The sequence below is a fragment of the Octopus bimaculoides genome, chromosome 20, assembly GCF_001194135.2.
Source record: "Octopus bimaculoides isolate UCB-OBI-ISO-001 chromosome 20, ASM119413v2, whole genome shotgun sequence".
Taxonomy (NCBI): domain Eukaryota; kingdom Metazoa; phylum Mollusca; class Cephalopoda; order Octopoda; family Octopodidae; genus Octopus; species Octopus bimaculoides.
In genome coordinates this window covers 47,531,276-47,545,926 of record NC_069000.1, presented here as the reverse complement: position 1 = coordinate 47,545,926, position 14,651 = coordinate 47,531,276, and the positions used below count along the sequence as shown (strand labels likewise).

Genomic DNA, 14,651 nt, shown 5'->3' with positions numbered 1-14,651 from the left:
ATGCAAGAAGCATTGTGTGTATGTTGGCTGGAGACGCAAATTTCAGCACTTTCCTTTTTGTCTGTCCTTGTGAATTCTTTGCCATTTTTAACTGCCACTTGTGTTCCTGCTGTTCAATAAATGTCTCTAGGAAATCTTCAGATTAGAGGAAATGGCAGACCAAAACACTTTACAATAACAGGATGCTCTTTAAACTGTTGTCTTAACCAGATTCTTTTAAGTTTGGTCAAGATTTCTTTCATGCTACATTTTCTTTCCTTTTCTATATTTTCACAGTTCTTTGGGCGAGTGTTTTTTTTTTTTTTTTTCCATCATTTGAAACAAATTCTGTTTTTTTTTTAAACTTTTTATTTTAAATTTTGTTTACTTTCAACAATAAAAAAAATATAAAAAATTTAAATTCTTCAAATTCACCAATTCTAGAATGTTCATTCACGTAAGTCGTTCCGTGTTGAGAATCAGCAAGTTACACACACACAGACACACACAGACAGTTGCACTTTAGCATTGTTGGGGGTCTGGTACCCACCTTAGGTTTTTTTTTGTGGTGATGCTAGTGGGGGTGTTTTTGTTTCCAGTGCAACTGTTTTTTTCTCTCTCTTCTTAAAAAGCCTACCATTTGCTCTGCCATCCAATGTTGTATCATCACAATTGCTCAATGCTACAGACTCTTCCTCTCTACATCTTCTGCTAATTGTTGCTTTTTTTGTCGTTCCTATTTGCTGGCTGCTTTTCATCCCAATGTATGTTTTGACACAAGTGCAAACCTGACTTCGATTCCCCCCAATCACTGGGACATTGAGAATAAATTACAAAATATTCAAATGGAAATATTTGGTTACTCTTGCTAACTTTGAACGAAAATGTCGTTATTTCCTCCCTCTTCTTTCTCTCCTCCCCATACCCATTATAATTGTTAGGTCTTTCTTTTTTTTTTCTTCAATAACATGCCCCCCACCCATCAAATGCTTTCAACAAAATAACAAATATCTCAAATAATGTTCTACTTTTGTGTCATCTCTCTCTATGGATACATGATTTCTCTCCTCCTCCTCCCCTACAATAACACTCTCTTTCCCTCTGTTGTAATATATTTCAATCAATTCGTCTTCACTAAATCAACATTTCGAGGTGTTTTATTTCAGTCTCATCTTCCAAATGTGTTTCAGCCAGCCATGACTACCACTGGTAAATGCAACAAACCTAAGCTCTCTTCCTTTTAATTGATCTTGTTTTAATTAACTAACTGACCATGTTTTTCCATTTGATCTATTTATTTGAGACTTCAACTTTGCAAATAGTTTCACCAAAGTTTTTCAAAACCAGAAAATGTATTTTAGATAAATTTAATTTATTTGTGGAGATTTTGATGTTTGACAATTGGTCAGTTTCTAAGTTTCGGTGGGGGTGGCCATATCACAGTTATCTAGAGATAGTCAACAGACATTGAAATTTTGATATTTTTCTTTGTTTTATCTCCCATTTTACATAAAAGGTTAGCATTAAGGCAGCAACCCTTTATTTGAAAAACACCCCATATTTGTAGAATGGTCAGTTTTGCATTGAGGTATCTTATTGATGACCCCCTCCCCCTCTAAAGTTCTATGCGTCTGGCACCCATTTCTGGGGAACCAGATTTTAGAAAGCCTTATTGTATAAGTGGCACAACAGTGGGGGGGGGGGTCTTGCTAATTGTTAATTAACTAATTAGATGAAGCATCATTATTGTTCATCTTTTGTATAGTAATTTAATAATCCTTTCTACTATAGGTTCAAGTCGTGAAATTTTAGGGAGAAGGGACAGTCGGCTGCATCAACCCCAGGGTGGGGAGGTGACTGGTACTTATTTTGTTGACCCTGAAAGGATGAAAGGCAAAGTTGAAATCAGGACACAAAGAGCCAAAAGAATTTTTTTTTTTTTTTTTCTACTACTACATTGTCCTTTCCTCTTCAGAACTGGTTTCCCATCTTACATGTCCACCCTCCACTATACCCGGCCCCTGCTCTTGTTGACTTAACAGTTTAAACAGAACATTATCAGTATTGGACAACCTGAAATGGTGAAGAGAACAACTTCTTCCTCCAGGCAAGGAAAATCAGTAAAAGTAGTTGACCCCCCCCCCCCATTAAAATCACTAGTCCTTGTTTGGGTATTTTAACTAAACTATTAATTATATTGCTTGTTTGTAATGACAGCAACTGCTGTTGGTAGGGGCCAACTTCTCTTTTTCTGGTGACTCCATATTATGTGGGAGTGTGTTCTTTATTTCTTTCAGGTTTTAAATCTCAACTTTAAAACAATGTCTCTTGCGATTTGAAATAACAGAAATTCACAGATTTTAATGGTCAGCAAGAAACAAATTTATTTTGGTGGCAAAGAATTTTAGTTCTAGAATCAACACATTCTTCAAATATGTTTTTGAACTGCAGTTTTGTGTTTTGCATTTGCAGGAAATTCTTACAATAATTGCGGGTCAGTGAGGGATTGAGGTGCTTGGATGTGAGATGCAGTTCTTTCAATGACTGCAGACTCCTTTACAACATGTGGTCAGGCATAGGCAAACACTTGACCAATACTTGACATTTGCCGTTTTGGATGTATTTTATTGATTTCTTGAACATTGTCATTTGTTGTGATTAGTTTTGCCAGGATTCACAAATCTTTCGTGGATGGTTTCACTTGCTGATTACCGAACGAGGACTAAAAACTTTAAATTCAGCTTTCATTTATAAAAATGTTGGTCAAGCTTCTGAGTGGGGAAACTGTTGGTTGTTTTATAAACAAAAAATTTTATTAAGGAACAAACAGTGGAAATGAAGCCATTAGCATATCTCAGTAGTGAAATTTGTGCTTTTAAACATCATCATCATCATCATTTAACGTCCGCTTTCCATGCTAGCATGGGTTGGACGATTTGACTGAGGACTGGCAAACCAAATGGCTGCACCAGGCTCCAATCTGATTTGGCAGAGTTTCTACAGATGGATGCCCTTCCTAATGCCAACCTCTCCGAGAGTGTAGTGGGTGCTTTTATGTGTCACCTGCACAGGAGTCAGTCCGGTGGCACTAGCAACGACCTCGCTTGAATATTTTGTTCACGTGCCACCGGCACAAATGCCAGTAAGGTGATGCTGGTAATGATGAGGCTCAAATGGTGATTTTTATGTGCCACCGGCACGGAAGCCAGGCAGATGTTCTGGCTCGGATGGTGCTGTTAGTACTCCACTGGCACAGGTGCCAGTCATCGAATTTGGTTCAATTTCGATTTCATTTGTCCCAACAGGTCTTCACAAGCAGAGTTTAGTGTCCATTTAAACATGAATGAATATAAAAGTGACACATCACAAACATAGTATTTATTCTCAATTAAAACACCAAAGTTTAAAAATGAACTATTTTTGCACCAACCTAATAAGTTAGAGAATATTGGTAATATAGAACAGAGAAGGTATGAGAAGGAACATTCATAAAATTTACCTGGGTTTATACGAAGCTTAGATACACTAGATGTAAATCTAGTCAGTATTTCTACAAATGGAGGCTATCTAGCTTGATTAGGCCAATGGTTATAGGATGAAAGCATCAATTCTTGGACTAGATGGTGCATTGTGTCCTTGAGCGAGGTATATTTCATATTACCTCCATTTAACAGTAAATGTGTACCATTGTCACGACCTAAATACAGAGGAATTCACCAGACAAGTGAAGTGGTAAAATAGATGTTACATAATCTCATCCATCAGATATTATAATGTATCTTTGAAATAAGTAACAAGTTTTAAAAGCTATAAATAAATTTCAGATTTAATTTGTTCAACTGAATCGGCAGTTCCCAGCCCTTTTATTTGAATGGATTTTCTCATGGACCCCTTATAATATGCTTATCCTTATGTATGTGTATGAAATTTTGAATTTAGTTCACAGGCCTCCAGTACTACCTTTGCAGACTCCAGCTTCGGAACCACTGAAGGCAGTGCTGCAGCATGGCCACAGTCTAATGACTGAAAATATGTAGTAAACTACATACGAACTGTATATCTTACAATCTCATGTTCAGTTCTTGTTCTCTGAGCGTTACACAGGAGATATACAAAGCTGGATCCATGGACAGAAATGGTTGAATGTCTTTGCTGTTTGTTGCAAGGGAGACAATCATTTTGCCGCCAGTGAATTTATTTTCTGCGAGCTTGGAAACCTGAGTGTTGGCAGCAGCCGGAGCATCTGGCCAAAGAAGACCAAACTAAATGAATTTCATGTGAGCTGTGCAAACTTGCAAAAGTGAAATATTAGAACCATGATGATGATGATATATATGTACCCATCAAATATACAAATACAAATTTAAGGAATGGAGTAGGTGAAATATTCTGAAAATGTAACTTCTCAAATAAAGTGCACTTCATGTTCAAGGCTCTGAGGAAGCTATAGAATGATATCCTGGTACTCAACTAAGAGCCCACCCCCTCTTGTGGCAGAAACAGCTGTATGCTAATGAAGTTCATTACATAACTTTTTTTTTTTTTAGCTTATGTCATCTCTTTGTTTTCTGCTATCACTCTAGTCTCATCTAACATTGTGTCCTGGTCCATACATATATTGGATTGTACATCAGGTTATTAGTCTCGCTACACCTAAGCTTAATATGAATATATATATATTTGGAAATAAAATGTATCTGATTTCCATTTATTTAGCAAATGAGTTGATGTGAGGCCATGTTCAAAGCCGTCAAAACCTTGCAAGACTCAGTAGAAAAAAAGTTTCAGACATTCTTGAATCGTTATACAAATTTTACAAACTTTTTTTGTTTTGTTTTTTCACCTGGTAAAATCTGCAGGGCAACTCCAATCCTTCGAACGGGTTATTTAACGAGATGAACTTGTTAATAAGAAGAAACGCAATTAGTTGCAGGTTGTCAGGTGCACTTGCAAGGGAGAGAACTCTAAATAAAATCGAGTCAACAATGGCTGTTAGTTCTGTTAATAATGATAGCTGTCTATTCACTATTTGCATTTAATATAAAGATCAATCATACATTTGGTTATATTATTCTCGATACAGCCGAGGTAATAAGGACTGACACAGCTGAAGTTTAACCTCAAAAACCAATAAATTCCATTTCAACAACAAAACGTTATCATCTTCACTGTTCTACATCCAGATCTACGTTAGAGATTGCAGGAACCTTATTCGGGTTTTATAAAAGACAGTTTCTCTTTAGTCAGTTCAGAAGAATATCTGGTAAAATGTTAGTCAACAAGAATTAGTTGAGATGAAAATCTTTACCAACAGTGCAATTCTTTAAACAAATATGCAGATTATTTGTGTTAAAATTATCCTCAATGTCTTCAACTATTAATTTCAGCAATAATTCCTTGTTATCTCCATCGGAATGCAATACATTCATAAAGAACACAACATGAAATAGCTCCAAACGTATTTTACTTTGTTGAAAGTATCAACAAAACCAGGAATGTTTTTTTTTTTTTTTACTTGGAACTAGTTGAAAGACAAACTTCTCCAGAAACATTGAAGATCGGTTTCCAGTGCGAAATATTTCTCGAAAGAAAATATCGCCAACATTCTACACATCCTTCCACCACACAAGGCCATGTTTATTAGGGAGGAAATTTCTCTGATAAGAACTAACATTTGCTGTGGAATTTACATTTTCTCATCCCACTATTTTTCACAGTAATTTCAAGAAATGAATCAGTGACAGGATGACCAACAAATGAGGGAAACAGAGAGAGAGAAAGCAGTTTGACAAAAGAGGTGATAAAATGAAAATCAGGTTTAAAAATAAAGTACTTGGGTCAGTCAATTCCACTAAAAACTCTTCAAGGTGATGCCCCAACATGGTCGTAGACTAATAACTAAATCAAATAAAAGGTATACATATGTATATATATATATATATATATACATTTGCATCAATGATGACACCAAACGCATTTGTTTTTATATAGCACTAAAATCGAATGAAATAATCTTTACCTCTTTAGTGACATCAGATCCATAATCAAAACTGAGAACGACCTGATGTCTCTAAAGTGTCAAAATTTGATTAAATTGTCCGTAATTGTTTTTAATGATTTGAATTGCCCCACAAAAGGTATTCAGCATAACCCTAGGCATTCTTCACTAGAATATTACCATGCCCCACGTTGGGAATCACGGGGCTAAATGGATTCTGAGAGCCTTCTGAATAAGGGACTATGAAACTACACTGGTTCTATGGAGGACACTTGTACTCAGCTGTTTGGACTACAGTTCTCAACTGTAGTCAACCTACAGTTTCAAATTAATAGCAGAACTTGAGGCAGTTCAGTAGTGCTGCTACACCAGGAAGATTGTATCAATGGAACAGTTGAGTTACTGGGAGAGCTTGAAAGAGCTATGACTCTACTCCCTGGAGCGATACATATATTGAAGATCCTGGAGGGACTACAGCAAACTGTGGTATCAAGAGCTATACCAGCCCCTGAACGGTACGTCACAACACTGTTCCAGAGGTCACAGCTATTCCGTCTGCGTGAGGACCATGTACTCTAATAGCTTGGGATTCAATGGCCCATGATTATTCGATGCCTTGCCAAAAACATCTGAGGGATCTTCATGGAGTAGGGGTAGATGGTTTCAAGAAAAAAAAACTTGACCTCTTGCTATCCGTATATACATAAACATACCAACATCATCGTCGTCGTTCTATGTCCACTGTCCATGCTGCCACGGGTCGGGTTCGTTTTTAGTATTCTCGTTTGTGAGAGTAGTCGAGTTTATTTCAGATATTCTCATTTTAATAATCATCTCAGGCTAATAATCATCGAGAGGACTTTGGTGTTGCCTTGGCGGAGGTTTGCACTCTCTGAGTGCTCGTTTACTTTTGTTTTAAAGTGAAAGAGAGAAAGTGAAGGGTGTGTTGTCATGTATACGTACATACATCAATATATATGCGTACATCTATTTTGTATGTACGTGTGCATGTGTGAAAGAGAGAGAGTGTGTGTGAGTGAACGTGTGTTCTCATGTATGTGTAAGTGGCACACACACACACACACACACACTCTCTCACAAACATACATACGTCCATTTCATATATACGTTCCTACATCTTTCACTTTATAACAAAAGTAACCGGTGATTTTAGACCCACTGCGTGGCACCTTGGGCAAGTGTCTTCTACTATAGCCGACTGAAACCTTGTGAGTGGATTTGGTAGACGGAAACTGAAAGAAGCCCGTCGTGTGTGTGTGTCCATCCCACCGCTTGACAACCGTTGTTGGTGTGTTTGCGTCTCCGAAACATTAGCGGTTCGGCTAAAATGACCGATGGAATAAGTACCAGACCTTTTTTAAAAAAGTACTACCGTCGATTCATTCGACTAAAAATTCAAGGCGATGCCCCAGCATGGCCGCAGTCTGATGAATGAAACAAGTAAAATATATGACAATTTTTACAACAGAATGTTTGTGAAAATAAATTAGATTTTATTCATATCTAAAATAAGACAATTTGTTATTCAAGATATTTGAAATATGTGTATGCAGGCTATTTGCCTCGGACTCTAACTGTTACGATCTCGACAAATTGAAGAACTTACTGCCACAGAATATTTAAGGACAACATTTAGAAATTTCAACCTTTAAAACAAAAACATAAAATTAAATACAACATAAACCAAATTACTTAAAACAAGCTGCCACACCCAAACAGATTAAACTGTACAGGTTTTCTCAAACCAAGAATTAAAAAGAAATTTAGCTTTTTCCAGAAAATCATCATTTTTGCAAAATATATAAATAAGTCTTTCTGAAAAAGCTTTCGGAATGACAGAAGAATAAGGCAGTTGGACATGAGGCAGAACCTGGTTGACGGAGTGTTTGGAATAGAAATGTATCTTATGAACTGGATCGTCATCTCCGCTCGTATAATCAAGCTTGAATTTATAAATAACCAACTGATCGACAAGTTCTTGGTCATCTGGCACGATTTCATGCAGAATCTTTTTACAATCAACTTCACAATTGAAAGATTTCTCACCCACAAATTTATAAAGTTTCCTTTGGTGTATTCGGATTAAAATCTCTTTTGCCGTTTGTAAACTTGTTTCGTTAGAATACAAGATTTCGTCAAACACGCCGTCTGTGAGCTGGGTGTAGGCTGTCATATCGTGTCTGGCTTTAGAAAGAGTAAGTAAGAAATATTTCCCCTGCCGTCGGATGTAGTTGTCTGCCTGAACGAAAGCATCTTTCAGCATTTCATTCATGGAAGCAACAGCTTTGTGTTTATAGGCAAGACAATGAAGTTCAAATCTGGAGCGGAACATGTGGTAGAAATTCAGTGCAGTTTTATCTCTGAAACATATTTCCGTCCTTTTGTCGTCTATTGTTAGGACCCGGGCGAATTTAATTATCCTTTTATGATCTATTTGGTTTGTTAAACCAAGATGATGACAGTCTCTCGCAAAATAGTCCCATTTATCAACATCTACGCCGTTCTCTTTGTTGGCAACTATGTTGTAAAGATATGCTTTATCAACACCTCTACCTGTATGGTCTTCATTGGCAACGAATTCCTGAATAGGATTCATTAAATTTTTAATAAAATTTACATCTTTGCCATCCAAACCTGCTTTGCGGAAATCGTTTCTAACGCTTTCGTTTTCATTCAAGATGTGTTGGAACATTTCAACGGAGGCGAGTTCGTGTTTCCATTGAGAACCAGGTTCAATTTCGGGAATAAATAGATTGTCGAAAAAATGAGAAAATGGTCCGTGACCCAAGTCATGACACAAAGCAGCTATTTCGACGCATAATACGTCTTTGTCGGTGATGTTCAGTTCGGGTTGGTGCCTTCTTAGATGTCGAATGAATTCTCCAGCAAGATGACAAGTTCCAATGCTGTGTTCGAAGCGATTGTGCGAGGCTCCGGGATAAACGTAATAACATAATCCCAACTGTTTGATATTACGAAGTCTCTGGAATTGAACAGTATCAATAATTGTCACACAAACTGGATGTAATTCAACAGAACCATGAATTGGATCGTGGAGAACAATGTAAACACCCATCACTGCAAATGTCCCTTTAAAACAACGGTGTTCAATTTAATTAGTTAATTGGTTATAAAACAACCACCTTATAATTAGTCGAACATGGTTCAGTGCGGTTCACACTACTTCATATTAAAATATAAATTAATTAGTAGAGTTAATTAAATTGCTTTAGAAATTAAAAATTAATTAATTAACATTAGTTTATACATTAATTAAATTACATACAATGAAAGGTAAATAGTTTGTGAAGATGTTAGTTTATTAATGTAAGGTAGACGATATGGCATAACTACAGAGATGCCGACGATATATTATTGTTCCTGTTATTGCTATTGTTGTTTAACTCCAGATTATTCCTGACAGAGGAGATGTTTGATTAAAGTCAAAGTTTTTCCAGCCGTGACCATCTCGTCAGTGCAAAGAACCTACAACAACAATACCTAAGTATTTTTTTTTATTTTGTTTTTAGAAGGTAAGGTAAGATCTAAAGGAAATTTAGCGGCATAACTACAGGGTTTTACCCCCCAAAGTCTGGGGGGTAAAACCCTGTAGTTATGCCAATTTAGCTTCTATTTTTAATCAGATCGAAGGCTCCGTCCTTGTCTCGCCCTTTTATTGTTTACGAAGGACGTGGCCTATTGTATAATTATATACAATAAAAAAAAAGAGGGAAAAATGGAAAACTTCTATATTTAGCAGAACAAAATTTCCGCTTAAACTGAAAGTGACTGGAAGTAGGAAACGAAATATTTCAACAAAGAAATAGAATTGCTTGGTACGTCAGACGAAATACCTTATAGTATTTAGTTACGGCCGCCTTGGTTGTGATTTCACGGCCTCCTAGTGTCACGTTTCCCTTTCATGCTTCTGGGGTCGATACCATTAAGTACCAGTCATATACAAGGGTCGATTTAACTGATTAAAACACCCCTCACCTACTAAATAGTATATATTTATAATTGCCAACCAACCAAGTGTGAATCCTATACAGGAATACATATACTAGCAGAGATGCCCGGCGTTGCTCGGGATTAAAATGCTATAGTTTTTTTTATTGTTTTATTTGTTTTGGTCATGTGATTGCGGCCATGCTAGAACATCGGTTGTCAAGCGATGGTAGGGGTACAAACACACACATATATATACAACAGTCTGCTTTCAGTTTCTGTGAACGAAATCCACTCACAAAGCTTTGGTGGGCCTGAGGCTATAGTATGTGTGTGTATGTATATATATATAGATATATAATAATAATAATAATAATAATAATATTAGGGATAAAAATCCAAATTTACAGGTAAAAACTCAATTAAATTCAATTTATTAAGAATTAAAATTAAATTAAGTTTCACAGTATAAAATATCAATAGAGAAAAGAACCAAAGTCTCTTTTAGAGAAAAGAACCAAAGTTCATGAACTAATCGATGAAAATCCACAGTCACATATAAAAAAAAATTATATAGAAAATTAATGATATAATGCAAAGTTGGTAGTGATGGAGTACCAGAGAAAATTCAAGGGAAAAGAATAATACATACGTATATATGTATGCATGCATCCACCTATCCATTCATCTGTTCATCACTCCATTCGTCCGTCCATCATTCCAATTATCCATCCATCTCTCTATCTATCTCTGACGAACAAAGCAATTCAAAGAGTCTTAACAGTTCTGTGTGATTCTTGTTCTTGTAGTCGACATTAGGAAAACTTTGTAAATGTTTGGGTATCTCAGAACTATTTATCAGAAAAATCTTCCCAGTTTTCAATTTTCGGTTTTTCATAATTTCCATGGCATATTCCGTTTCAGATAAAATATCCGGGGAATAAAAAATTCCAATATGGCAGCTGTCTTCCATTACTTTATGAACATTTACCATTTTTCCTATTCCTAGAGTGAAATCAGAGTCTCCGTAGCTAGTTTGCAATCCAAAATATGTCACCAAACTCTCTGCTAGATGTTTAGCATCACCATTATCACTTTTTGATGTTAAAATGTAGACATCATATTGAAAAAAAGGAATCTTTGATGAGCTAAGTGTACATACTTTGTGTCCAGATTCTTGGGAATACCCAAAGCAAAGTTCATAATATTTTTTGAAAATTATTGTAGCTACCTTCTGTCTCTTTCCATAGAACTCTTTAGCATATTGAAGATAAATTGTTTTCCTAAGGTCTACATCAATTTCACTTTGTTGACAACCAGAAAACTCTAAATGGAAAAAAGCTTGTTGAAATTTCTCCTGCCGGCATAACAATCGTAGTTTTTGTGAAAGTTCATTTCCACCACATTCTTTGAGAAGTTTGGGGAAAATTCCTCCCTCATCAGGCAATTCTTTTATAGACTGAATTAATTTCATTAGATTACTTTTGTATTCTGTGTCAGCAAAGTTATAAATTCCTTTCATTATCTTTTTGATATCCCAAATTTGTTTCTGTCTTTTATTGAGCACCAGAATCTCAGATAAATGATTGATGGCACAGACAAACATATCTGTACCAGCATCTATTAAATCTTGTTTCTCTTCTTCACTTTCTTTTTTATCAGCCAGAAAAAAACAAAATTTTCCATATTGAATGAAGTATTTGATCTTTTCCCAAATGTCCAAAACTGAAAAGTTTATATCTTCAAAACATTTCATCGCATTTTCGTATTCACGCACACTTCTGTATAACAAAGCCAGATCATACAAAACATGCAAATTACTAGGATCCAGACCATAAGCCCTTTTAAAATGGTATTCAGCCTTATCAACACTTTCATTTCTTTCAATATCAGGTATTATCTCAGGACATTTTAATATTCGTTTTTCGACTTTTAATTCTTTTAGTTCTTGTGTTTTACAATTAGAGAAGGGTAATTTTTTAACGCACAAATCTTTGTATCCAGGAATTTGATTCCTATAAATAATACCAAGATGATGATGTGAAAGTGAGGTTTCATTCCTTTTAATGGCTTCTTCCAGCAATTTCTGTGCATCTTCATACTTAGCGATTGTTAAATAGAAAGAAGCACTTTTTTCCATTACAAATCGGTCTTGAGGAAACAAACTACAAGCTCTCTGGAAATATTTAATCGTTGTCCTAGTACGAGAATGAACAAAAGCAATATTTTGAAGAGATCCTAACAAAACCAAAGTTTTAGCCATTAGCTGATCATTAACATGATGAGGATAATTTGAAGTAATTCTTTGAAGAATTTCAGTAGCTTCCTTTGAAAATTTTTCCATCTTTTCTTTATCATGTAATATCCTTATCCCACGATAAATTAGCAGAGCCAAGCGAAAAAGCCAAAAATAATTGTTTGGGCAAACCTGAAGAGCTTCTTTGAAAAGTTCAATAGCACGTTGATAATGGGGAAAAGATATTCTAGAAATGCAAAAGGCAATTTCAGCTTTACCTCTTGCTTCTAATGAAGGGAAATTGGTGCTGTTTTTTAAAGTGTTCAGTTTCTCTAGCACTCTATCGACTTCAGGGAAATTTTCATAATGCAGGAACATTAACGCTTGGTTTGTTAACGCCAACAAGTTATTAGGATCTTTTTCCAGTATTTCAATGGTGATTTCTTTGGCCAATATTTGCTCATGTAAAGTCCAAAGGAGAAAGACTTTAGCATGTTGGTTGCAAATTTCTTCTTGTAAATCAAGCAAAATTTCATTTCTTAAGGCATTTTCAACTTTTTGCAACTTGGCACTAAGTAGATTCACTTTAAGGCTAAATGATTCTTCCAGCATGTTTGGAAATTCTTCAACTTTTATCCTGTAAAATTTTATTTTTTCATCAGAGTCCTGGGTAAAGAAAAGAAAAAAAGAAGTTAAACCTGCATTACATCCCATTGTATTAATATTGCCATTATACAAGTGACATTAACTGCTAGAGAGGGAGTAAAAGAGAGGGAAGGAGAGAGGAGGAAAAGTGGGGGAGAGGGTACAGAGTGAAAGAGAGAAAACAAGTAAAAGCAATTGAAAGAAAAGATATTCACATTCTGGTAAAGTGTGTGATTCTGGAACCAAGAACTAAGATACACAGATATTTGCTGTTATAGACAAGATGGTTATATTTGGAATGTGGATCAAAATACTTTTATATGGCTGGATTGTCGTGGTTGGAACGTTTTTTGAAAACAGAGACACTATGATTTGATGGCTGTGGTTGAGATTTGGGTTGTGGGTAAAATTGTTGAATGGCCTACTGTACAAAACAAAATGAACCACATGGAAATGACATGCCGCACATCCTAGATGGCCACAGAAATTCTAGAGTATGGTGTTTTATTGTTTATAAACTATACAATAGAATGAAAGTTAAGATGGTTTAATTAGTGTTAGTAATCACAGGTTCATAAAGTACTTGAGACATTAACAATTGAGATCGTGGGTGAAACGAGGGGTAAAGGTGACATCAGTCATTTGTAGGGGTTCCTCTCTTATTTCTCCTGAAAGCTAATGTTGCCAATGGCACCGAAGCCCTGGCACATGCAAGAAGAATAGGGGCCAGGTGAAAAAAGGATTTTATGGAGGGAGTGTTTGTAGTTGAGGGCTGGCCAAGGAAAAACAACTGGAAATATTTGGCAATGCATGTGATGTGCTATCAGCAAGGGCCATGTCCCACCGTAACTAACTGCAGGCCCAATAGAAATTTTAAGGGAGATTAGAGCAGTGGCCCAACTTGAAATTATTAGGGTCCTGAGCATGATATTTTATGAGAGGGAGCCCAGTGGATGAGGGACTGATCACAGTTTGATCAGAATCAATGAGAGGTCAGGCACCACTAGGTATAGGTTGAGTAGAAAGGGAATCATGGAGAGACAACATTGAACAATCAAAGAGATAGCTGAAAGAGGGCATACCTCCTTGATGGCAGCAATGTTCTGGTAGGTCACCTCAGGCCAGATGGAGTCAGTACGTCAGAGAGCTGTGTTCCAATACGAGTAACAATACGCAAGCGCAATAAAATCTGAAACTGGAGGAGAGGAAGGATTAGTATCATCAGTTGAGACCAAGGATGAGATTTGGGTGAAGCCACCTGACATGCACTGTGCATCCAAGTGTGGGGGGGGGGTAGTGTGTTCGATTCCAGATTAATATTTCTATTGATGGTATATCATGTTACAAACTGGAAAACTATAGACTGGTCAGCGATTCAAGTAATGAAGTTAGTGGTGGATTAGAAGAATATAAGGCCAGCTCTTCAGTTGACAACCGATGCTGGTATGTTTACGTCCCCGTAACTTAGCGGTTCGGCAAAAGGTACCGATAGAGTAAGTACTAGGCAAGTCCTGGGGTCGATTTGCTCGACTAAAGGCGGTGCTCCAGCATGGCCACAGTCAAATGACTGAAACAAGTAAAAACAATAAAGAGTAACTTGACTCGGAAACGAAAGTCAGAAAAAAATAGTGCAATGAGTGTAAAAAAATGTGAAGAAAACGAATAGGAAAAAAAAAAAAAATGCGCGCAAAGGAATGGGAAAGTGGGGGGAGAAGACCTCGAATAATTCACAAGATCCGAGTTTTCCCCTCGTAAGTTTTAGGAATTTGGGTCTTTTTCAATGAAATTTTATAGAAGTGCCTTTCAAGCAGCATACATTACGAT

General features: G+C 36.3%; 2 protein-coding genes across 2 annotated transcripts; both read right to left on the bottom strand.

Annotated features, from left to right (window-relative positions):
* Window positions 1-7,470: 7,470 nt before the first annotated feature.
* LOC106879870 (deoxynucleoside triphosphate triphosphohydrolase SAMHD1) lies at window positions 7,471-10,245 on the bottom strand. Its single transcript, XM_014929589.2, has one exon. It carries the CDS (start codon window positions 9,072-9,074, stop codon window positions 7,719-7,721), a length of 1,356 nt encoding a protein of 451 aa, XP_014785075.1. The 5' UTR covers window positions 9,075-10,245; the 3' UTR covers window positions 7,471-7,718.
* Window positions 10,246-10,363: 118 nt separating this feature from the next.
* Window positions 10,364-14,087, bottom strand: LOC106879869 (uncharacterized). Its single transcript, XM_014929588.2, has 2 exons — window positions 13,910-14,087; window positions 10,364-12,848 (listed from the first exon to the last, which is right to left on the bottom strand). The coding sequence occupies exon 2, from the start codon at window positions 12,792-12,794 to the stop codon at window positions 10,671-10,673; it is 2,124 nt and encodes a 707-aa protein (XP_014785074.1). The 5' UTR covers window positions 12,795-12,848; window positions 13,910-14,087; the 3' UTR covers window positions 10,364-10,670.
* Between the last annotated feature and the right edge of the window lie 564 nt (window positions 14,088-14,651).

What these genes read in the sequence shown, in the direction of transcription:
- LOC106879870 (XM_014929589.2), bottom strand. Translation starts at nt 9,074, where the DNA reads ATGGGTGTTTACATTGTTCTCCACGATCCAATTCATGGTTCTGTTGAA.
- LOC106879869 (XM_014929588.2), bottom strand. Translation starts at nt 12,794, where the DNA reads ATGCTGGAAGAATCATTTAGCCTTAAAGTGAATCTACTTAGTGCCAAG.